The following is a 27,037-nucleotide window of genomic DNA, read 5'->3' on the forward strand; positions in this document are numbered from 1 at the left end:
AATTGTAAAACTAGAGCAGTCACAGAATCCCCCCCCAAGATACCAACATCCTATATAAAAGGTCCAACACAAAGGACTGGTACCAAAGCCATGGCATAAAACTCTCAATGCTATGAGATGCAAAATAGTCTGCCACCCGGCAAACTGTCACTGAACCCCCCCCCCCCCCCCAAGAGTAGACCCTGTAGTCAGAGATTTGGGGAAAAATGTAGATAGTAACCTGGCTTTTGACCAACAAGCAAATCATTCTGCATAGCTCTACATATAAAGCAAGGGCATGGATGGCATGTAGGTCCAGGAAGGTCATCTTGCCACTATACTCAGCCATCATCAGACCAGTTATTGAGTACAACTACCCTTCGGTATGTACCTGATCAGGAACATGCAATTGGAACATGAAGTCCCTCACAAAGAATACAGAAAATGAACACAATGTCCTATTACTGATCACCTCAAAATCCTCTCTACACTTAAGTTTCCTACAGACTGCTGAGAGGAGATCTATGGCTGGTCATTACAGGGTATCTTTGAATCTTGCTCTAGTGAACTTTTTGTATATTCACAAAAACAAACAGCATCAGAACTAAAACCTCCAAGGATCTAAACTTTGCTTGCAACATCAATAGGACTTGCAGAAACACGTTGCATCTCAGAATTCCCATTCTCTAGACTTCCCATCCATACAAACCAGAGCCCTTCCTTATCCCTATTCAAGCATAACCTGGACCAGTTGATGGCAATTCACCCCAGGTCTTGCACCTATGTCTCTGATGAACAGAGGCAACCATAAAATCCTGCCTTAGATAATATACACCATTAAGAATAACCTATAAGGCACAACTCCTCATGGGAAACGCATGGATTTGATGGCTAGGTCATAATGGTTCTAGTGGTCATTAACCTAGTATACACATGAATCTATGAGGAGGATAAAACTCATGTTACAATTTACTATTACAAAGTATACCCATTATAGGGAACTATACTTTTAATTTCAGAGCTAGAGGAATAGTTGCAGAGGGGTATTTGGACCTTTTGTGGTAGAGAAAAAAACAAGCATGCTAACATACTGCTTAAAGCATGCTGGGTGTTCTTAAACTGTACAGAGTTGGTGTTGATCATTGCTGGCATAGAAAACATGCAAGGTTCAGGATATCCATCTCATTGTGCAGTTTCTGCAGAGGACAAACATATGATACAGCCTTGCGACATGTACTCAAGGATCCTTCTATTAGGACAGGCAAGTAGGACTGGTTCTCAGTAATGGCAATTAGTGTGTTGCTGTATTTAAATACTGGGCTTATTAGCATAAAATCTGGAATTATATCAGACTGGTTTCATGGTAGTGACTTAGAATCAGGGAAATCTGGTTGTCCTCTTGTGACTACCCTGATTATCCATTTCTTCCCATCTCACCCAGCATCTTTATAATATCTGCTGTGAACTCACCATTGTAATCTGTTGTCTGGAGCAGTACAGCTTTTGTGGAGTTTTCACAAGTTAGAAGCTGCTAGAAGTACACCTTCCATTTGCCTTTCATGTCCTGTGGTCTGGTGAGCAGGTTGTTGCTCCCCATCCCTTACAAGAGAGTCTTTGACTATCTTTGCCCTGCAATCTGATATTTTTGTGCCATCTACTGCGTCACAATTCCAAAGTAGTTAGAGCATCTCGGATGCCCTGTTCTTTGCAATTGCAACTCCTTTCATAGCTTCTTGTTAGCCGACTAGTACTCCTACCTATCTGTTCAGTCTTTTCTCCTACTTTTTTCTGCACTCCATCTTTCTTTTGATAACTTCCTGGACTTTGCATTCCACCGCCAGCTTTCCTTATGTACTTTATTTCATTCCCATACCTGGCTTGGCCACATATCTCTTCTATAATCCTCGCACATACTGTTTTGAAGTGCTGCCATTCAACTCTACTTATTTCCTCCTCTTCTTGGGGTGACAGAGCTCAGAGTAACTCCTTGAACTGTTGTACTGTCAACTTCCCGGTCTTCAGCTTGGTTTCTGTGGACTTTAGAGCCTTCTCTGACCATTGCTTCTACCAGAGTGTGGCAACCAGTGGCTTATGCTGTGAGCAGACTTTCACTGGAAAGACTTCGTAACCACCAAGTCTACTCCAGTGCCCTTTCCTTACTGGGAGGAAGTCTACCAGAGTTGCATGGTGGCTACTCTTGTGTCTTTCTAAAGCATGTATTGCATGCTACCAAGCCATTCACCAGACAGAAGTGGCCTCTCCTTTATTCCTATTGCCCCATCTATGTGGACCCAGGCAGTCCTCGTATCCTGTTGTTTCTGTTCCAATATATGTGCATTCAAATAACCCATTATCAAAACCAATTCATGTTGTCCTCCTTTATCTAGTAGGCCCTGCAACTGCTCACCATCACAACCTTGTTGTGAGGCATATGCTAAGATTATGAATACTGCTCTATCATTACACTGGATTCTGACTGCCAGGAGTGTCACTAATACTGATGACAGCCCTCACTGCCTTCTGAAGCCTCTCACCACAATTTACACACCATGTCTAGCCTGTCCTCCTCTCGAGTAATAAACTCTGGATTCCAAGCCAAGGGGGCTTTGCTGCACTGCCCTTCCATCTTGTCTCTTGGATACATAGGCTGCCCAGCCTCCTCCATACTAGGTTATCCACGTCCAAGCTCTGTGGTCAATAAACCTACATTGAGTGCAGCATTTCTTAGTTCAGGTTTGCCAGGTTGATTGGTTTTACTTCCACCTTTTGCTCATAACTATCCCAGGTAACCCAGGCAGGGTAACTGAATGCCTGCTGGCCAGTAGCTTATTGGCCCAGGGTTGCTGGGCTTGATGGTGGGCACACTGGTCAGTAGGGACACAACCCCCACTACCACCATTAGCATGGGTCTCTGGTATAGGTTCAATTAGCCAGGTCCTTAACCCACTTACCAGTAACTACCAATGCCCATTTTGTCAACATTAGTCAACATGACTAAACATCTAGAGCCATATTTTACAGTTGAATGTCTAGTCCACAGCACATCCAGTCTGATCAGTGTTCTATCTTGAGGACATTGCTCACCATAATAGATGCTCAAAGTGGTTGGTCTATACAACTCTCTCCCCTATAGGGCACCATACAGAGCCTGTGCTGTTGCCCACAGCCCCATTCATTGGCAAGTTTGAGATGGAAACACTCAGTACTTATTTATTTTTTTTAAAGAGATGGGGGAATCAGAGACACTGAGAACACGCAGGCATTGGCCACAGATCAGGATCAAACCTTGTGCATGGCAAGCAAATACCTTAACCATTATGCCAACTGGTGTAGCTTATGTAAAATAATTCAAGAGATAATATGAATGGATTTGAGTCTGGAAATTACCTCTGGAACCTCAAACATATATTGGACTTGGTGTTCCAAGTGGCGAATGTGATCAATGACCTAGAGGTGGAGCCATCCAGATCACAGCCAAGTTTGCTCTGTGGTTATTCCCTCAGGTAGTACCCCTCTCTCCTTGCAAATATGGTACAATGACCTGCAAGAATCAAAGATGTGTAAGCCCAAACTCTCCTGTTCCCGAGTGAAGTTGGCAACTACAGAAGTGTATTTAAACTTGTTTACTGGGATAGAGTTCAATGCTGTGGATGTAGATGAGGCAAGGTTTATAGCAGTACCTTGCTTGACGGACTCTCATTCTGGCTACCAGCTGTATACTGGGAAGGAAGAGTGAAGACTACTGCACAGAATGCTGCACTGACCCGATTGTTAAATAATGTTTAGGTCAGCCAGATCTCACTGTACTTGTGATTTGCTCCTGTGACAAGCAACACTCTTCTAGGTGCAAGCAAGCATAAATGCCAACCCTATTTTGCAACCTGGAAGCCTTTTTTTTGGGGGGGGGGGGGGGGTGAATTATCCATTTGGTACTTTCCTGCCAAGAATATCTTGATCAAGTGCTGTCCATGGTGCTCTGTCAGAACATTGTGTTTTTCATTACAGGGATCACCATCTTGACCCAAAATTATTATTTGCAATTACAAGGATTGCATTTCAATGTAGCTATAACTTGTGGATTGAACTCTTGCCTCTCTAGACTGTTACATTGTCCTACTGCTTGATGGTGCGGTTTCCAGTCCTTTAACTGGATCACTATATATTCACTTAGAAGTGGACTTTTTCTATCAAATTTAAAAGGCGACCTTAGTCGCTACAACCCTTAAGGTGGCTGGCCTTCATTCAGAGGATCTGGATATTTACCAGACCCATCACAAATTTTCCATTTATTGGAAAGATTCTTGAGAAAAAAAAAAAATCACACATGTGCAACTGGACTAGTGCTTATGGGCATCCTGAGAGCACCACATGGTTAATTGACTCACTTAACATCACTATAGAAAGGAAAATGGAGGCTGAAGGAATCCAACACTGAATACTAAAAGCAGCTAATTAACAGCTACTAGCTTCAATCTCTTGTGCTATTTGCCAGATAAACTAGCTTTCTCCACACTGACCTGTGGGTGACTGAAGAACCATCCTCCTAGTGAGACCTAATCTGGACCCTTTTCATTTGCATCCTAAACAAGATTGATTAGAGTTGCATACATTTCATAAGGGTTACTTTGCTTAGCCACAGATGCATTACATTTTGGGTCCATTAACATTGGCTGTGTACATGCTCCCATTAAGGGATGTCATTCCAATGAGAGGACAGTAATGTAATGCTGAGGACATGAAGCTACACCTATTCATCCCTCAAGGATCCATTACCCTTTAACTAGCTGCAGAGTCAATGTATCCATAACTGAATGGCCAGTAATCAGTTTAAGCTAAACATATTAAATACAGTTGCCACATCTATACATACCACTGCCTAGAACTAATCTGCTCCAGTGTTGTAGCCCGATATTACCTACAATAGTAGCAAACCAGAATTCACATGCACATCTTGAAGGTAATTCTGAAGATCAGTTCACACTTCAATAACCCAAAATGTCTGTTACTGTCAAATACTCGTGTATACATTTGAAGAGCACAGTCCATAAAAAAAGTACCTTATTCCACCCGTGGCCTACTAGTACTAGTATATGCCTTGGTTTCATCCAGACTACTGCAGCAGACTATACTGGAGGCTTTTGCATTCTAATTTATCTATCTACAAGAACTCCACAAGCTCAGGAACAGATGGGGTTATCCTACTGAATCCGTATAGTTTGCCCTGCACATTCAGCCACACATCACATTCATGTTTCTTTATGGTTTCTGTAGTTCATGACTTGTTTCTTGCCCCTTACCACAGCAACCTCTGGCTCGATATTGTCCAGGTAATGCAATACATCTTCACGTATAACATGGGATTAGTGGAAGGCCCAAGAGTTCAGCTCCGTAAATTTGGTTAACTTTCTTTCAGTGTTAAAAGGCTCATATATTTGCAACCCCTTACCAATATGGTTGATGATCCGATATACACTGGTTGTAAATGCTCCCTTATACAGGTCACATTCAACTTTTGGTATTAGTCTTAAGCCTCAAGATTGATTTTAAGGTTTCATTTTTTACTGGAAGAATCCTTGAATTTTAAATCAGCAACTAAATAAACTATAGTAGCAAGCAACATGGAAATGAAAGTTGAGAACCAGAGCAACTATGCATTGGTCAGAGGCAGCACACGATACAAGTGTAATTTGGGGAGAGAAACATGTTAACAGTAGCATTTTCACTCGCATCTGGAGACCTTTGAGAAATTGTTCCAAAGGTTGTAAATGTTCAATATTTGGTTTGCGGGGATTTCATCTGTGTCCTGGAGAAAAGAGCCACCCCAAATATGCAAGCCAATAAAAGGAATGCCTAATGTTCTTAAGACACTCATAGAAAAAATGAGCTTTTCTTAACTACCTTCTGCAGAATGACCTGCAAAAGCAGTTTACTTTTTTGCTCACAGTCACCAAATGGACCACAATTCAGTTTTACAAAACAACTTCCTTGTAAAATATACATAGTAAAAGAAAACATTCCTTACAACTGGGTATGTATTCTTTTACTTTGATGAAACACTGAATAAAACCAAACAGACACACAAATGAAAGCACATTTTATCAATACCATACAAGATTAAGGTTAAAACATGTATTAAAAAGGAAAAATGTATACATAAAAACAATACTAAAGTGACCAAATAGCTGTGCACCCCATAAGACAGGCTACAGTTCCCCACTAGTTATTCTAATTCAGAGGCAAAACCCATCAATAAGAAATTAACTTCAGGGATTTCCAAGACTACTATACCCTGATCTATAGCTTAACTTCCGCTCTCCCAGCACGAGAAAAGAAACAGAGATAAGAGCCTGCCACTTTTAGTAATTCCATTTGCTGGCTAGTACACTGCCTGGATGGCAAAGAAGAAACTAAGACAGCCTGAAAGAAAATCGGATAGAAAGTTGACAAAAAAACAAGGACTGGGAAAAATCCTGCAGCTGTTCAGAAAAAAAAAGAATTTCCACCCCCCCCCCCAGCTTTGGTGCAATACATGGCTTCCAGTATTCTAGAGAAAAAATAAGCCAGTGTGCTTAGAGTCAAATAAAATAAGTGAAACATTGAATATCAATCAACTCAAACAAAAAGCTGGGAAAAAAATGAAAGTTTTAATCAGATACTCAGATGAGCTGATAAAACTGTAAAATAACAGAAGTTGAAATGAAGAAAATGCTGGTGGAGTAGGATACTGTTAAAAAGATATTTCAAAAAATGGGAGGGAGAGAGAGACAGAGACAGAGAGAGAGGGGGAGGGGGAGGGGGAGGGGGAGGGGGAGGGGGAGGGAGAGAGAGAGAACAAGAAAAAATGAGATCTTCTGTTGTACCAAAGAAACAGAAAGGAACTATTCATTTTATGAATGGAGAAATACGCAAATTGCCTGGTGTTCCAGAATGGAATTTGTTAAGAGTGCACATAGAGTGTATGCTCCAAACCTGGCTATAAGAAAGCAGTCAAAACCTACATTAATAAAGATGTAATCATACATGCAGTGCGTGTTGATCTGACAAAATTGTGGAAGGGCAATGTATTAAAAATTGGTTTGTAGAATAATGATTCACTGTACACCAGGCAAGAGAGAAGCATATTTATCTCAGCAATCAGGGAAGTAGAGGGGCAGGTGTGTCAACCTGTACTGGAGAATCAAAGTATTTTTTTTTTTTATGCAGAAAAGGCCAAGGAGGATATAAAGTTTAGCCAACAAAAGAGCAAGTCCACAAGCAGAAGGGGACTCTGCTTCTCATTCTTCCGACAGTAAGGTTCATAGAGAGACTTTGCCAGTGAAATCTTTTCCAATGTTCCAAAGGAAATGCTTGAGAAAGAAAACAGCACAGGAGTTGACTAGAAGAATCAGCAGTACCTTGGATTTGAACCAGTGTGGTGTTGGAAGATGGAGATGAACAGAAGACCAGCAAATCAAATTAGTGAATAAATGGACAAGGCATCTTATGACATGCGAGACGGTCTTGCAAAAAAGTGGCTGAAAACACTGGACCTCTGTTGAATTTGTCAATTCTGTGGGTGGACTGTAAAGCACACACACACACACACACTAACAGTTTTGTGCTGTGTGTGTGTCTTTCAGCTTTTCCCGGTTAGGGGTCGCCGGTCCGCTAATGATTGGCAGTAGAGTTTTACGTACTGGCTTGCCGGGCCTAACGCACAACCTTCAACAAAGGAACGCCCATTCACGCATGTCGCTACACAGAAGATGCTTTGAGAATCGAACGGGCAACGTCTAACTGAGGCGACAACACTACCGCATCACCACCATGCTGTGTGTAGTGTGATAAATGTGAGGAGAATCTAAGTTACTGTTTTGTTTGTTAAAGATATTAAAGTAAACGAGTACTTTTTTAGTTGCAAGAAATATAGGTATTACAGAACAAGAAAAAAGACTGGATAAAAAGTTTAGTGTTCATATGCAGTGATCTTGGGTGCTGTGGTGGGGTATAAATGTGCACTCATAAGTAGAATTAGAATATTTTCTCTATTTTACAGTGATGGTCTAGACTACCTTTTTTGGCTTAACCTATAGAGAGCTGTTTTTGTAAGCATGTAGGCTTTAAAAGTTAGGCAAAACGATGAAAGCCATGAAAATGCCAAGCTTCTTACAACTGCAAATAGATTAGTTTTCCACTAGCAAATGTTTAGTAGAGTCCAGACGTCTGCAGTTGAGGTCAGCTGTGCATTTCTGATTGTTGCAGAGTACACTTCCAAGACAAGCTGCCAGCAAGTGTAGTTGGTTAATCTTGAGAATTCCGAGTACTCCTTGTTGAGGATAATACAAAGTTTAAGAGGTACAATAGCAAGTAGTTCAGTAAAAAATTAAGTCTGAAATTATGGGAAATGGATAAGAGGTAAAAATCTCCCTACCAGCCTTAATACTTTAATGCAGTTAATAGAACAGTGTGCAATTTAGTTTTATTTAAAGACAACCAATACACTTTCTTAGAGCTAAAAGTTAGTTTTCTGAAAGCATACAATTGTTATTTTTTTTTATCTGGGAGGAAGAGAGATAAGAAAGAGAAATCAGCGTCAAGTGGTAGCACAAGTTGTAGCATATAAATAATGCCTGTAGGTGCAGCCATCAGTTTGGGGATATTGTTCCCAAACTTCAGGATTTGAATATGTACATAGTTGTGCACTTGTTTTCAAGTTAGAGGATGGGGTGTTTTATATTTTGCCTTGAAAAATTTAACATTTCCATATGAACCCAAGAAACAAGATCAGCCTAACAAACTTTAGAATATGCATGTAACAAAAGCTGGAAATACAAAACCACAGCACAACTGTGTACAACAGTTGGGAACAATTCCTTTTTATCATGATGGCTATGCTGTCCATATTATCCTGGAATGTGAATGGCTTTACAGGTATAGATAAAAAGGAAAGAGTATTGAATTATATTAAGAAATGCAGACTGCATCCAACAATGCTGCAGGAGACATGCGTGTCAAATTCACATGCTCATGTCTTTGGAAAGAGATTTAGATATTCAGCAGAGTGTCAGGGACAGAGGAAAAGGGAAGTATACCAATTACTAGAGGGACTCCAATAGTGACTGACGGGGGGATGGTAGATTTGTGGTAGTAAAGGGCTAATGGCAAGGGAAGAGGATTACAATGGCATGTATTTATATTTCACAGAAAACTGCTATTATGGAGCTTAAGAAAATTTTGGGAGAAACAAATCAGCTTTCAGCAGGGATGTATAGGTGGATATTGGAATTTGATTTTCAGTAGTGAATATGTATCAGGGGACCTAGAAAGGACAATACAAGGGGTCAGATTTCTGAAGAAATTTAAGAAAATATTCAGTACAGAAGATGTGAATTCAGTAGTAGAACCTTGGACAGAATTTACATATTCCCCAAGGTACAATAACTGGGCTACACTAGACAGAAATTATATTTCACAGGAACATGTACATGCAAGTGAAAGCATCAACATGCATCCAATAATTATTTCTGATCATACACCAATAAAAACTAAAGGTAAAAATACAAGGTAATGAAGGCAAAAAGATGCAGGTGATTTCCTACATACCTGTTAAGACAGGAATTTAAGGAATGGGCCATGAAAATTATTTAAGTTAGGAAAGCTCATAATAAGCTTCAGAAGTTATAAACTAGATATTGGGATAAAATGAAAATGAAGTTTAAGCATATAGTCGAAATAAAATACATTAAGTAATAAAAATAACAGAGTGGCTGACATCTCAGTGTTGAGCATTGAGACAGTTTAATTTTATACCCTGAAAAGATTTCAATGAAGATAATTATGTACACACAAATTGATTCAGCAAATACCCACATTAACAGGGTCATAAGATGAAGTATGCAGAAATATGGATTAAAAAGGCTTCTGTTATGGTAGCTAAGGATATGTGGAAAGAGACTAAAATGAGACAATATAAAAATAGAAGGGACATTTTAGAGCTGCACAGTTGAGGCTCATATACATAACACAAGAAGGTTATAATTCAAAGTGGAAAGGGTTGATGATGAAGCAGGTAAGGGGAGTTAGAAATGGATTATTTGACTCAGATCCTAAAAGGAAAAATAGGAACATAATATTCTGTATCATTATTTAAGTAGCAGATGGAATTAACCCAATATGAGAATGGAGAAAGGAGACTTTGCAAATAAGGATAACCACAAGTAGGGGGATGAATTTACTGAAGAAACCTGGTAAAGGAACCAAGCTATTGAGAGCAAATAATTCAAGCAGGAAAAGTAAGAGTGGGATAAGGCCAAGTTTGGATTGCAGGCTAGAGACCACCTTCCCTGCAGAGCTTGATCTCAGAGTACATGTGAGAGGAAGTGATAGGGAATTTTAAGTGACCTGCTCTGGTACAGTTTTTAGTCAAATCTAGAGCAGCAGCAGCTTAAAATGGATAATTAGAAGGACATATAAAATATTGCATTATGTTTCTTAGAATCAGAGGAGCTTAGAAAAGATTGGGAAGAGAGACTGGAAAAAATTTACAAGAAAACAATGGGTAGACATCTGTATGGCTACCAAGTATGCAATCAAGTCCAGAAGGTTTAGACTCTTTGCTTGGAAGTGTCTACATGGGTATTTTTATACCCTAAGCAGACTTCAAAGAATTTTTCTTCAGGTAGATAGCAAATGCTGGAGGTGTGATGTATAAGAAAGATGCAACTGGGAACATATGTCTTGGGACTGTAATGATTTGGCATATTTTAATAATGCTCTACAGAGTACTCCATCAGAAATATTTTGTGAGCAAATGACTGGAATTATTCTTTTGAGCTGGGATACAGGATCTAAATTGTGTAGAGATAGTAATGCCTTAAGTTCAATTCTGTTGGCTGCCAAAAAAAGCAATTACTAGAACATGGAAAGCAAATTCTATACAAAATGTATTTTGGGTATCGATTGTAAAACAGGTAAAATAACTTGAGGTATCTTTAGAAGAGGGAAAAAGCAAATTACATATTAGTAAATTAGTAATTTTGAGTACAATACATGCTTGTTAAATGTCCAGGAGGAGGAATGAGGTTTACGGGAAGGCAGAAATTCAGCAATTTTTTGTAATGCTGGACTGACAGTAGCAAACAAAATATATGGGATTTCTACTATATTTAAACAGAAAATGTTAAGGTGGTTTGGTTTTCTTTTCTATTAATGTAAGTTCGCCTATGCCTTAAGTAATTAAGTTAACACAAAATTAAAAATAGTGAATATGTTTGTGATAGAGTACTCAAGTGTTTGAAGCAGCCAAAAAAAATGTCAATGAGGCTACACAGGAATGCGATTCTATCAGTTAGGGCAAAACAGGGCACATAAGATGTGAATGGAGGAAAGTAGAGGAGGCACAGTACAATAAGTCCACCAAAAGGGCAAAGATGTGACCTTTTTATAGTAAGAGTATACAGCAAAAAATGAAGGGACATATCTGGCAAGTTTAAGCAAAGTTGGGAGGAAGACTATGGAAAATGGGATAAAAAGAAATAATGAATACTTGTATTCGTAAATGAAAGTAACAATAGAGTTTCCAGCTGGTATGCAAGAATGAAACAAGCAGTGGACAAACAAACAAATGATGGGGGGGGGTGGTAAAGTGGCTTCTTGTTAGGAAGAAAGCCACACCTGCCTTAGCTGGACTTTATAAAGCCTTTGGCACAGTCTACACAGATGACAGATAAACTGAATGGTTGTTAGGACCAGGTTTGAGGAACTGGACTGCTGTAAAGATAAGAGGTAAAACAAAGAAGCTTGTGGTGAGGGAAACAATATCAGAATACATCAGAGTTTAATATTCATCAGTATACTTATTTCAGATACATCTAAAGAAAAAAAATACCCAAAGCTTTGCTAAAATGCAAATATAAAATGTCTAATCCAGATCTGACAGATGCGCCAAAGGAATATGTTTAAAATACAAACACAAATTAGCACTAAAAGTGGTAGATATATTTCTACATTTGTCTGCATTGAATTTCTATATTTGGGGCCACAACTCTATGGTGAGATACTGGCAAGGGTTAAGTAGAATTGACAGCAGGGCAGGAAAAGTATCTGGTGGTTTTTATCATATCTTGAATGACCACCACCAGAAGACAACAGTGAGACTAGTGGCAGCAAATGGCATGCTGAGGTATATCCTTGGGGGGCAGACTCCCAGAATAAATCTTCCACTCCAATGGTGCCAAGTCAAACCACACCATTAGTACTGTGCACAGTCCTGTTGGAGATAGTTCACAAGAGAAGAAATGAGAAAATGTGGAATAGAGGTTTTTTTTTTTTTTTTTTTAAAAAAAGTCACCAAAACAGATAGCATACCTGAACTTGGTCAAAGCTTTTGACATGAAAATGTAAATAAACTGGGAATAAACCCTACGTCACCTGCTGGACTGCCACCTGACTCGCAGATAAACTAGGAGAAAGTTACCTCCACAGAGACCAGTCGTTAGTGAAGTCCCCCAGTGTTCTGTGCTGGGACATCTCCAGTTTGGTATCTACGTTTCTGAAGTAAACTCCAATATCAAAGGGTCTGCCTGACTAAGTTTGCAGATGACTGCAAATCAGCAGTAGTTATTTAATTCCCAAATATCATACATTCTGCAGAAAGGTTTGTCTTAAATAACTGCTGCCAAAATCATGAACTGAAACTAAATGCCAAAAATGCATTATTGTATCCTGTGGGAAGTTATCCACCACAGAGAACTACCACATTGACAATATTCAGGGGTTGACCCAGTTCTGGATTTTGGAACTTATGGCAGCAGTGACATAACTTCTGACCAATAGGGGTCCACTGTTGTAAGGAAGTTATTCTATATTGCACGGCTTATAATTGTAACTAGATCTATGGATTTCACTCCCCTCCCCACTTTTCTCAGCTCTTATTAGGGAAATCATTGAATATAATGCTCCCTTTTGCAATTAACTGTCCAGACACATGACAACTGGAATGCCCTCTGAAATAAATTAAAAAGGATACAAGGCCTAAACTACATGCCCTACATGGAGAGACTTCAAAGTCTTGTCACTATACTTCATCCCACAAGCTGCTAAGAGGTGACCTGTGGTTGGTACACAAGGCATCCTTTGACCATTTACTGATGGATTTACTGCACATTAGCTAGTCAAATGGCATCAGAAATACTGCATTTAGCATCTAAACATCATCTGCAACATCAACAGAAGAGTTTATAGGGATAGGTATATCTCATAGAAGATACTGATGCTATGGAACAGACTCCCATCCACATAAAGCAAAGTTCATCCCTGTCGATATTCAAGCACAACTTAGATCTATGGATGGGAAACAAAGTTTAGCCTATGACTGCCCCAGTACCAATAATGGGCAGATGCAGCTCCTAAATGCCTTATCTCATGCAAGGGTCCCCTCAAATTATTTATGGTATGATCCCATTTATTCTCATTAGGGGTAATATAGAATTGACCATGGGATGGGCAAGGCCAATACAGAACCAAATGGGATAGGTTATTTGGATCACAAGACAGAAATTGGCTAGGCTTAAAATGGCCTTCGAGGGCAGCTAGCCAAGTAATGAATTATTAAATCCAGGTGTAATAAAGCTAGGGTGATGTGAAGAGATCATCCTGAATACTTCATGGACATTCAAAGTAATTCTCCAGACAGGCTTGTTGGTCATGGAATATACTAAAATGAGGCAGAAAGGGAATCCACAGAAGCATGCAATAAGGCACAGACAGGTGGAACAGGTCAGGCAGACCCTTTGATATTGGAGTTTACAAAGCTGAGAACTGAACTGGAGAACCGGGCACACTTGAAACGCAATACCTCAACATCTGTGTTGAGGAAGAACACAAGACATTGAGGTATTGGATTTAAAGAGTGCCCGGTTCTCCAGTTTATTTCTCAGCTTTGTGCCTATGTGGAGTCTGCAACCCCTTCCCAACCCATGTGGGTCTTCATCTTGTGCTGTAGTTTCATCCCACATACATGAATAGGCAAAACAGGAATCCCCCAAATGTATGCGTGTGTCCTGCAATTGACTGATTTCATATTCAACATTAAATTCTCTGCTTTGCACCAGCTGGAGTGTTGGGATAGGCTCAGGTTACTTTCTGCTCTTGACCTGGCTTAAACAATTCGAGTAGCCCTATAACTATGCATGAACTTCACTCACTCGAGCATCAACCTTTATTTAAAATAGCACTCGACATACCACATTGAAATTTCTGACCGTGAAGACTCCGCATTTCTCACCTGTGCAGATAAATTTGTGGCAATGCTCTTAAATGTTCTGTGGGGTCAGTCAATACAGAGTATAATGACAATCAAGGAAGTGCACCAATACCTTTCCAAACCTTAAAATACAAAATCAAATATAAAATACAGTTTCAGAAGTGCCCAACCATAAAACAGCTTCCAGTTTATTAAACTTGATTCAATAATTAAACCGAATGTCAAGGTACAGTGCTGGAACCGGGCTGCAGCTCAGCGTTATTAATTATGGTCAAAGGGTTCTGCTTGGAATACACCACCAAGCTGTTATGTGCACAATCGGCAACACAATTACTTCCTTCATATTTGCTACCCTAACCCATTTTCATATGCTACACAAAACCGGTGCGCAATATGCCAGGTTTATTTGGTACTGTTAACCAGGGAACCACCTATACCCTATTCACCTTTTTTAAAATTTGTAAACTTTTTTTTTTTTTATTGAAAACTTTATTCAAAGTAAAAAACCCAGCATACAATAGTACTGAAGGTGAACAGAAAATGAATACGTCTTCAGTCAAAAACACCATACAACAGCACAGCAATGGTTTTACATAACTCCCAGTAGCATAAATTTACCCACTATCACAGCTATTCCATAACTGCACCATAAATTGTGTACAGCAGTAATACAGCTTTATCTGTCAGTCGAAGAACAGTCGTGGTTTTACCACTCTCTTTTTACCCCCTTCACATTTCTATTTTAGTCACCTTACCAGTGATAATCTAAAGACATTTTTAATCTGTCAATTTATACTTCCATCCATTTATTCCTTATTATACCATGACCCCCCATTAATATTCCAAAACGTGCACGCTGATTGGCCAGCATGCACGTTGTCGTTGTAAATCGACATACTAATGGAAAAAGGTCCGGTCGCCCGGACTTTTTCCATTAGTATAAGTCTCTTTTAAAACACTGTCTTGCTATGTTAAGAGTTTAACATAGCGACACAGGTTTAAAAAAAGCAACTGAGATCTCCGTTGCTTTTTTTAAAGCTGTCTAGCTATGTTAAACTCCTTTAACATAGCGACACAGTATGTAAAAAGCAACGGAGATCTTGCTTTCTCCGTTGCTTTTTTTTTAAACCTGTCTCGCTATGTTAAATGGGTTTAAAATAGCGAGACAGCTTTAAAATAAGCAACGGAGATCTCAGTTGCTTATTTTAAAGCTGTCTCGCTATGTTAAACCCATTTAACATAGCAAGACAGGTTTAAAAAAAAAGCAACTGAGAAAGCAAGATCTCCGTTGCTTTTTACTGTTTCGCTATGTTAAACCCATTTAACATAGCGAAACAGTAAAAAGCAATGGAGATCTTGCTTTCTCCGTTGCTTTTGGCCACAGCTCTGATGTACTGCGTAGGCATGCGCAGTACATCAGAACTGCCGCGGATACCAGACAGCTGCGGAAGGGCAGCAAAGAGGCATTATACAATGCCATTATTTAATAAAAGTAATTATTTCTTTTCTTAAATAATGTCATAGTATAATAGCAATAATCCACGCCTGGGTGTGGGTAATGCGGGATTTACCCATGGTTGTCTTTGTTTGGTCCCTTGGGACCAAACCACGCCAACTGTGGGTAAATCCCACATAACCCACTTGCTATATTAATTTTCCCCTGGCTTGCCCCAGGATTAAATCCATTCATCTTTCTTGATTTGTTCCATTTGTTGTAGCTCTGTCCAGGTGAGCTTATTTTCTTTTGCCGATTCACTCACTCAATGTAAATAGAGCTCTTAGAGACAGAAAAATTAAATTGATGGATCCCAGTTCATCATCCTTGGGTCTTGTGTAAAAGTTGTGTCTGTAAACTGTCAAAGGTAAATTTACATCCCCTCTCTCGAGATCAGCTAACCAAAAGCAGTCCCAGAAAATATATGTTCCCACGTGCCTCTTTCCCATCACAACCTCAGCACTTCTCATTCATCAATGACCATATTTTTGGATTCTACTACGTGTGTAAATAGATCACTGCAAGTACTTCCATACAAAAGCTTGAATTTTCTGGAATTTTTTCGTTTTACATCATCTCATAACACGACAAATTTGTCGGCCATTACTCTAACTCCTTCCTTCAAAAGGATTCAGGAAAAGTATGCGTGACACCTTGACCAAACATTGAAGCTGAATTTGTTTTATAACGCAAAATAAACTAGTGTCTGTATTAGTCACACTCCTGAGCCAGGCACCCAGCAGCCATACCCAGCTCTATCCCATAGGAATAAAGTCCTCTCTCCATTGCACCCATTACTTGACCCATCTTTTTTAGCTTTCTCCATTTCACTAGTTTAACTGAATTTTTACCTTTTGCCCACTTGGTGGCTTACTACACTAGGCTTGTGTTGTATCCCATATCCTTTCACTCTCGTATTAAAATTCTAGTCTACAATTTAGTTTCTTAGCTGTAATTGCAGGGGTGGCTCCTGCTAGAGGACTGCAGGTCTGCAGCCCTTCCACCTAGAAACAAATAGAAAACAAACTGTGAAACTAACATTAAGAAAAAGTTTAACAATTCTACAGCTGAACTATCATACCCCACTCGCCTGGAATTCCAAGGGCTTCTCAGGAGTCTACTGCTTACTGATTGTCACTGGAATTTCTCCTTTACTTGCTCTCAAACCCATCCCCACATCATACATAAAAAACTTCTCTCTAAACTTAAGACTTGCTCCAATGCCCCTGACAACATCCCCTCTAGCTTTCTAAAACTAGCAGCAGACAATATTGCCATTCCCATTAGTATACTCATCAATAGATCCATACAGGAATCATATGTCCCTAAACTATGGCATACCGCCTTTATCCTACCCCTCCACAAAGGGGACAAAAATCAATAACTACTCCCAACTTTCGACCCATAGCAATTCTATCTCCCATCTCAAAAATGCTAAAGAAATTTATCCACCTCCAGCTAATGCCATTCCTTACAAATAACCAACTCCTCACCCAGACACAACATGGGTTCCATCCTGGCCATAGCACAGTAACAGCTCTTTCATTTCTAGACATAGTAAACCATGCCCGTGACTCCAGCAATCTAGTATCCACAGTCCTCCTCGACCTCTCCAAAGCTTTTGATACAGTCTCCCATACCCACCTTCTTACCCACCTTTCTAAATTTAACCTTTCACAAAACACCATTACCTGGTTTAGCAGCTACCTCTCCGATAGATCCCAGGCTGTGAAATGGAAAACTTGTACCTCTGCCTTCCTTCCAACCCCAACCAGGGTACCCCAGGGATCCATACTCGGTCCTATGCCCTTTAATATTTTCATTAATGACTTCCACACATCAATTCCCAACACCAGAATAGTACAATATGCAGATCACTCAACACTAGTCTGCTCTGCCTCCAACATCCTTGAGCTTCAAACAAACTCAATCTGCTTTCTCAACTACTGAGATATGGATGCTTCAAAATCATCTCTCCCTAAATACCAATAAATCTAAAATCCTACTATTCTCCCCATCAAAATCTATCCCTCTTAACAAATCCTCCTTTAAAATTACCAGCCATGCTAAGTCCACTATAGAAATTGTTCCTTTTGCCAAACTTCTTGGGGTTGCTATTGACGAGCAACTAAAATTTGATACCCATATTCTACTAAATATTAAGAAAACACATCAGAAACATGGCATGCTGTATAGAAACTCACACTTCCTCTCTCCCTCAACTAAACAGACCCCTACCTCAACCTACTTGCTACCCTCTCTGATGTACGGTGCTTCCTTACTAACCAATCTATCCTTCCTCCAACTCTTTTAAACTGGAAACTTGCTACAATAAAATCTCAAAATTTGCAACTTCATCCAAATACTCTACTCACCACTGTATACCTCTCAACCAGCTGCAGTGGCTAGAACTTCCCAATTACCTGGACTACCTCCAACTCTGTACAGCCCACAAGCTTATTTTCAAACCTAATGCATGTCCAGCACTTGCTAACAGCTCATCTTTCTACACCCCTCACAGACCCCCAAGATCTGCCCAACAAAACCTAATGTCAGTATATAAACCAAATCATCCCACTGGGCAGCTACTTCTATCCTTTACCTTAGCCAAAAAATGGAACTCTCTCCCTCCATCTCTACGAATCTCTGAAAACTTTGTTCACTTCAAAACCCAGCTCCATTCCTACCTCTTCCATACTTGGAAGTGCAACTGCTCTCTACCTACCTAACTTCCTTAACTCATGATCACTTTTATCACAAAGTCCCATTCTATCCTTACCAGGGATCTATCCCTCAACTTCTTTCAGATCACTATCTGACATTTCTAACCAATGAAAACATTCTACTCTATACTACTGTTCTCAACCTACAAACATATAAATATGTATTATATATTGTATATATGTTGCAATTTAACTGTTCTTAGTTTGCGGTTTAATACTTACAGGTTGTTACTGCACCTCTTTCTTACTGTATATCGTATTTTGTTAACTACGTATTGTATTTTGTTAACTTTGAATTATCTAGCTTTTCTCTGTACTATGTAGTCCGAATTATGTAGTTTACACTTTGCACTATGGAGCTTTTCTCCCCGGGCCTCCACTGAAAACAGGATCTTTGAGTCCAGTGGACCTCCCCGGTCACCAAACTGGAAATAAACTATAAATAAATCTCACACCGCATCTTTCAATCTGCCTCCCTAATCTCTCTGCCTAGCTTTGCTGAATCATATGTTGCGTTGTCCTTTGTAGTTGTCCATCACTTCTTTATATGTTCTAGAGGTTACTTTTTTTGTTCCAGCACCATTTGATTTTGCCTTTTTCAGCATTAGTACCCCTTTTGGAGTATATTGCCTTGTATCCCCCTCTTTTGCTCTTATTGTACTTAACCTCCAGAGTTGAGCCACATGTATGCTAACTAATCTCTGGGACAATCCAAACATCTGCCATTCCCACTCATGATTTTTCCTCTTCATACCATCTGTTCCCCATATCTAGGATCAACTTTTAACAGCTGATATCTTTTTGCTGCTGTTGCTCTGTTCTGACTGAAGTGCCCTTCTATATCTATTCCAATAGGAGCAAACAGAGTAATTTCCTCAGTTCACCTCTCTCTCAATTTTCTGTCATACCTTTCTACCATCATTTTCTTCTTGCATTTCTAACAGAGGCTATAATCCTAATCTTTGAATTTCCACTTTTCCCCTTCGCTGCGCTTGCCATCAAATTTTCATTTAGCATCATAATCCTCCATTTGTAAAGAATATTTCCAGGCAACACATGAACGACATTCAGGTCTGGAATCCCCAGTCTCCCTTGCTCAAATGGGAAATATTACTCCCAAGTCTGCAGTGAGTTTTTTGTTCCAGAACTTTCTCAGTTTCTGTGTTTGGCCTTATCCATCATGGCTTGACAAAGAAATACCACCCTACATATAAAATTAGGGTAACTAAAAACATCACTAACATCTTGGTTTTTCTTATCCATGTTTATCATATCCCATCTCCTTATCCATAGTTATATTCTATCTCCTCCATCATTTGTAGTATATGTTACTCCATTTCTGACCATGAAACTCTTACCTGCATGAGTTGTGTTCATTATCCAAATCCCCAGATACCGATTTACCATGGCACCATAAATGCAAATATGCGTGTACCATATTAAAATGTAAGGAGTATAATTTTAGTCTTGACAACATTCACTTTTGAAACATAGGATTGTACTATAATTTCATAGCACACTAAGCACCTTACGTCCATATGTCAATATAGATGATCACCTGTGAATGCCATTTACTGTTGCTTACCATACTAATCATATCCTGTTATACACAATTCTCTTATTATAGTGGCTAGGGGACTGATATAAACTGGGAAGAGTGGACATCTTTGACTAATCTGCCTTCATTTTTTAGATCTTTCCCATTAGTTACCCACCTATTTTAATCCACGTAGTATATTCACATAGCTTTCCACTAAATTCACTTTCTCCATCATCTTTCTAAGGTACTTCCAATTTCTCCCATTGAATGCCTTCACCTTGTCCAGCCCCGCCAAAAATGTTGGTGAATTATTAATGTTCTACACATGTTATCAAATATTTGCCTTCCTTCTAAAAATCCACACTGGTCGCCAATTATCTTAGTTTATGGAATAAGCATGTTGCAAGTATGGCCATAAAAATCTTGTAGTAATTTAGTGCCAAGAGGGGGCTAGAAGATTTTGCATCCACCAAGTCTTTCACTTCCTGATTACTATTACAACCATATTCCAAGAGTCTGTAATCCTACCCCTCTTGAATCTGTTACTGAGGAAACAGTACCAGGCCCTCCAGTGCTGCTTCCAGCTCTTTATACACATTACATCTATTCCAGAGTCTCACTGTGGCTTAGTTAAAGCCCCTCTGATACCCTACTTGGCTTTTTTGTAATATTTGTGACAGCCTGGATTGTGAAGGTCATACTAGATTTGACATTGCATACCCTTTTTCCATCAGCTGACTGCAGCTTTTTAATCCTGGGCATCAAGAATCTGGTCATCTACCATATGTCTATGCTTGATTTAAATACTTAAAATAGCAATAGGTTCTTTCCTGGTCTTTACTTTCCAAATATATTACATGCATTAGATCACAGTTTAAGTGCAACAGGTTTTGCCACAAAGTAATCTCAAGTTTTCCCAAGGTTACTATATGCAGCATAATTAAATATGCCATTGAGTGGGCAGTGCCCCTTTTCAGCAGAAGCCAAGGAGATTAGCTCCAAAGAAAATGGTTAATTATACATGCACATTTATGGTAACATTTACAAATTGAGCATAAAACTTTACACCTGGGTACAGACAGATACAAGATTTATAAACGAGTAGTCAAACTTCAATAAAAATGAAATTTTATGCAAATCATGATGCTATCATTTAATGATTAACCTAAACTGCATAATTTCTGAATGGATGGTTACATAGCAAAAATTACAAATACATACCTCTGTCTTGCAGGAAAATCTGCAAAAGCAACATAACATTCCTTAGATAGAGGAATGTTTCCAACATCTTTTGCAAAGTTCAACACAGCTCGACAAAGGTAGCTATAAACCCTGTAAAAACAGTAACAGTCAAATGAAAGACACTTAGACATGGAAAATCAACAGATTTGCTAGGTAACAAGAGACTAAGTGGGCAAGTTTTCTTATTAACAGCAAGAATTATGGCAGACACTTCTACATCACGAGGTCTTTAAAAGCTATCTGAGCAAGTCAGCCTAATGAACTTACCAGTCAAATACCAGAGACCTTTCCAGTAACAGATTTCCAAACCACTTTACAGGCAGCCCTCGAGTTATGAATCAGCATACCAATTGAATTATGTGGGTGTGGCCCTTCCAGTTTATATCTTGCAGGAAACACTGAAGGACAGGAAAGCAAGATACTGGAAGAGACGAAAGCATGCTGAAATGAGGCACAATCTGATCAGTTAGTTGCATGAGGTATTAACATCTTGAAACAGAGCAGAGGTGTAAACACCTTGGAGAGAGTTTAACAGATTTAAAACCGCAAGAGAGGAGGAGTGATAGGATATAAAAGTATATATACCTCAATAGCTGAGAAGCTTTTGAATGGACAATGGGGGGAGGTCGCAGTCTCAGATTTAACTGGACACTAAGGGTGCACAAGAGGTCTAACAATTACAAGAGGTCTAAAACAATTAGCTAAAAATAACTATGAAGTGCTCAAGATACTGTACCTCCTTCCTTGTGCCAATCCTTACTTGTACAAGTTTTAGTACAAGGAAATATTTGATTCAATTTTTTACTTTTTATTTCCAGTGCATATCATTTAAGGCAACAAGACAGTAATCTTCCATTCCAATGGAACTTTCTAGCAAACATGGTCTGGATTACCAATCAAGCCTTTAGTGAAACAAGAGCTCACTCTTGCCCTTTCTAGGAAAGTATTCACGACTACTGAGGGGTTCTACCTTAGTACTTGTATGCAAGGAAAAGAAGAAAAATAGGAGTCTTACATAAAATGGGATATTATCTCAATGGAGTTCACACAGTTAAAATTTAAAGTTAGTGCATCAAGTATATCTAAGTTGTACATCTTTCCAGGAGTACAACAACTAAACCAAATGGCAACAGGAAATAAACATTTTGAGGACTGTCCACAGTATGGGCAGATCATGTTTTTTCAATAGACGTCTGTCATAGGGGAAGGAACAACTTTCACAACTGCCGCTTCCACAAGTATGGCAGATGCCTTGGACAGCAAACACACAGGAAACAAATGTACTGCTCAGCATGTCATATATTCCTTTAGATCAGATAACTGTACTGTGTGAATTTTGCCTAGACCAAAATACCTCCTCACAGCAGAGGGCCCAAGCTCGTGATTATTTGGCAAAGCCCTTTAGGGTATTAACTTAATTTTTCTCATTAAAAAGTCATCTCTAGGTGCAGAACTTCTTAGGTGTCCTCCTCAAAACCATTCTTCTGGAGAAAAAAAGCTAATCAACGGAGACCTTCTACAGCTAAGCAAGAACCATGACATACTGCATCTACAATGTTACTTTTCATTTTGAAAGTGTATGCAGTCCTCTCCACTATACCTTAGAAATGTAAAGCAGTGCAGTACTTGCATAATAAGTTACATTTTCTAAAGCTTTCATAGTGCACACTGGTGGAACAAAATCCAGCCATAACAGTGTTTCAGGTATACCATGTACACAGAATCGTATTAAAGGAGCACAATTAAATGTATACACACCATTCTACTTTGGAAAAATAAAATAGGAAACGCTAGTAACAGAACCAAGGGTGTACAACACAACACTGAACCATAAACCAAGCACAAAACATTAATGTACAAAATATCAGTTGGGGGGGGTGGGGGGGGATGGCTGTGCCCCCAATACTCCTTACTAAAAAATATACCAATTCAGAGATCACACTGCAGTGGGGGATAAAGGGTAAATTCCCCACTCCCCACTGTACTACGATAACACTCAGGAAAGCTGTACCAGCTTTTTCCATACTTCAATGCAAGGTGGTAATGTGTGAGGAGTTACTGCTTACTGCACATTCACTACAAAGCGGTTTAGTTTTTCAGCCTGACCCATATCAGACCACACTACATATGATCTGGCCACTTTCATTCTGAAAAAGCACAGCATAAGAGTCAGCTCAGCTTAGGAAGCTTTACAGTGCTTCACAAAGATGGTGGCCTCCCTTGATTACTCCATATAATCATGGTTTATGTTGACAAATTGCATGACGGTAGTATCGACTGGATGATCGTAGAAGGAGATGGAAAATACTGAACACACATTTGGAGGTAGAAAAGGCTACTGCAATGGCAGGCAGGTTGCGGGCAATGCAGTACTCAACAGCAGGATGCAACATGCAACTCTAAAGAAAATATAAAACCCAAATTTCAATCTAATATCTACCCACATAGATACTGGTGTGCATGTATGTTTACAAATATACACACATACCTGTGAAAGACTTGTAGAGCACATGTAAAAGATTTTCTATAGAAAGGTAGGGAAGGCACCATGAATTACTGTTTTCTCACACATTAATACTGTATCATAAACTTACTTCCTCAGAGAAATTGTGCATGCTGTTGGACGTCATAGGTGTACACTATCCCAATGACCACTAGGACCCTTTAAAAGCCTAGCTGTGCAACCCAAATGTGACCCATAAATTCGATTTATAGGTGGCAATTTACTGACTATCAGTGACATAGGAGCTAGACCAGGGGGTGAATTTCCAATTACCCATCCAATGGTCCAAGTTGTGCTTAAATAGGGATATGGAGGAACTCTGCTCCCCATGAATGGGGAGTCCGTTCTAGAGAAGGGGAATTCCCTGAGAAACATCTGCCTCTCCAACACGTCCTATTTACGTTGCAAGCAAAATGTAGTTTTTTAATCTAGTAGTTCTGATGCAGTTTGTTTTTATGGATGTGTAAAAGATGAAAAATGGTAAAGGGATGCTTTGTATGCCAGACAAAGATCACCTCTCCGAAGTCTGTAGGATACAAAGTAAAGAGACAGGGCCTTGAGGTGATCAGCGTAGGATACCACTTACTCCCTGCATTTTTTGTGGATGATCCAGTTGCTGCATGTGTCTAGTCAGGTACATATTAATGGGAGCTTTATACTCTATGATGGGCCTGATTATGACAGAGTACAGTGGTATGACCACCTGTCTGGACCCAGATGGCATGCCCTTGCTTACAAGTTGAGCAACACAGAAGGATTTTCTTACTACCCTGGGCACATGTTGGTCAAAGGCCAGGTTGTTACTATCTACAAGAGTCCTCCAATTCTTGACTAGTGAATCAAGAGAGCATTGTATTGATGTAGTTACCCAGGGTGGCAGACTTCCAAAAAAAGATACTATAATGCATTTCATGGTATTACCTTTAAAAACCATGGCTTTGGCACCATTTGTCTGTATTAGACCTGACAATGTCATCTGGGGTGGTTCAATGACTCCTTCCAGTTTGCAAATTTGCAAACCTGGCTAGCCAGAGGGCTTTTAACATTAGCCAACATCTGAAGTAGATGCCAAAGAGGAGTGAGCCTAGCACAGAGCCTTGGGGGAACTCCACTGGTGACTTGCCTCTGTGGAAGACGCCTCACCGATTCTAACCTCCGTGTGATAAAGGGGTTTATACCTAGTACTGCAATTGTGCTGACAATGCCCTAGTGGGGTATTGTATCAAATGCCTTAGCCAGCTCTAGGTAGACAGGATGCAGTTTTCTCTCATCCATTGTCTTAGTGACCAAGTCCACCAAATTCAGTAAACATGACCCTCATTTTCCAGTGCCAAACTGTGTCTGGTGGGCTACGTCCTTGTTGAGAATTCCCATGAAAATTCTTTCCACGGCTTTTTAAAACAAGACTAGTCAGACTAATGAATCTGTAGTTTCTAGGATCTGTTGAAGGTTTTCCCTTATGAAGGGGGATAAGTCAGTCAGTCAGTCATCCATTCACATGGCGCAAAGCTTCAGGACCACTGGAATCCTTATTTTAGACTATGCAGGAAGCATCCTGGGATGTTATGGGGTCCCATTCAGGCTGAATTCTTGGCTTTAGTGAATGCAGCCAGTACATCATTCCTAGTTATGTTTGAGGGTATTACTGGGGGGGATGGTTGGAGGTGAGAGGGGAGTAAGAACTGAATTTATCCACTAACAAATTCACTACATCAGGCTCAGAGAATGTGACACCATTAACCACCAGGTCAGCAAACTGTTGTGTGCTGCCCTTGAGGTTTCTGACAACTGTAGAAGGCTTTATGGTTATCTTTCACCTGGGAGGATATCAATCTCAAAGCTGACTTTGCTTGACCTAATTAGCCACCTTAGTTGCCCATTTACTTTAAGGAGAGTTGTATCTTTACGGGAATTACCCTATTTGCCATATTTTTCCTTTTGTTGTATATCCTTTTTAATTTAGGATCCCACAAGGGCAGTTTCTAGGGCTAGTTCTAGGCTTACTTCTGGTAAGTACAGCAGCCACTATGCAGCCATTGTCATGGTTGCAGAGAGTCCGAGAGCAGTTTAGCAATAGCTGGTGTTCAATGTCTGGAGGGACATTGAATTTGGCAAACCATCACTTAACAGGTAATTTGCCTTGGAATAGTTCTGTTCCTGGATTTAATGGGACTATGGAATTCATTTTGAAGGGGACAACTTCATGGTAGAGTCTTACCAGGGAGGATGAGACTTTTCGGGGGCAGCGTTCTCCTATATTTAGGAGCACGAGGTCCAGTATGTTGGAGGCTCTAATGGGCATACTCCCCATTTGGTCAAGGATGTCTGTATTTACAAAGTTCAAGAATCTCTGTGCTTGTATATTTGAGGCCGTGTAGGATTCCCAATCTTTATATGGGTAATTAAAGGTTTATCATCATGAGAAGAGCGTTAGGCTGGATAGCAAGTGCCTCCAGTAGGTCCAAGTATGCATTCAGAGCTTTTTAAGACATGGAAGGTGACCTACAATTGGCTAGGATATGGTACAGGATTTTGTCTGTGGTGCTCTGCATGTTGCAAAAACTCCAGTACATCATCCTGTTTAACCACCCTAGAGATATGCTCATTACTGATTTGATTGAGACACTTCCACTTTTAGCCATTGTCCATCGAGTTACTGGCATAAAACGTGGGAAGACCATGTAACTTTGCACTGCCAGGGTACTCTCTGCCACTTTAAACCAAGTCTCGCTAACTGCGCAGATACCTATATGTTTGAGTGCAAGGATGGCTTGGAGCGAATGTAGTTTTTTTTTTGACTGCTGGTATTGCAACACCTTAAGGTTCTGTTGAGTTGATTTTCAATTTGGCATTGCCTAAAAAGGCACTATGGGTAGACAAAGCCTTAGCCAGTACTCTAAAGCCTAGAGGTGAAAGGTGCAGACCATCCTTGGCCAAGAATAATTGTCTGCTGACCATTTCTTCCAAAGCTGACAGACATTGTATCCCCTTATATTGACACTAGAAAGACAGCTGGTTGTTGAAATCATTTTCTGCTCATTGTGGCATCATGATAATATGATGCTCAGTACTAGACTCATACCAGCCTTAGAAACAGTCCGAGGTCATTTACACCTACATGGACTATGATAAAGTCATACAAATACCTGTGGAGTAATGCCTAGTGTATGCGTCATTTGGTGGATCCTGGCTCCAAATAGACAACTAACAGCTGTCTTCTTGTTCAGCCTGGTTAGAGGGACATTAGTACATCTTACAATGGTGTCCCCTGTGATTAGAGACTTGGGAAGCATGTTTGCTTGCCCTAGGGCAT

The 27,037-nt window shown here is 39.8% G+C and overlaps 1 protein-coding gene across 3 annotated transcripts in view; it reads right to left on the reverse strand.

Annotated features, from left to right (window-relative positions):
• Positions 1–27,037, reverse strand: part of LOC122796327 (maternal DNA replication licensing factor mcm6-like) — a 501,477-nt gene that overhangs the window by 423,065 nt on the left and 51,375 nt on the right. For all 3 annotated transcript variants that reach the window (XM_044064723.1, XM_044064721.1, XM_044064724.1), the window contains exon 3: positions 21,201–21,311. In XM_044064723.1, coding sequence (XP_043920658.1) covers positions 21,201–21,311 — 111 coding nt within the window. The remainder of the gene's footprint in view (positions 1–21,200; positions 21,312–27,037) is intronic.

Source organism: Protopterus annectens, chromosome 3.part0 (assembly GCF_019279795.1).
Source record: "Protopterus annectens isolate FY-2018-M chromosome 3.part0, PAN1.0, whole genome shotgun sequence".
In the NCBI taxonomy this organism is placed as follows: domain Eukaryota; kingdom Metazoa; phylum Chordata; order Ceratodontiformes; family Protopteridae; genus Protopterus; species Protopterus annectens.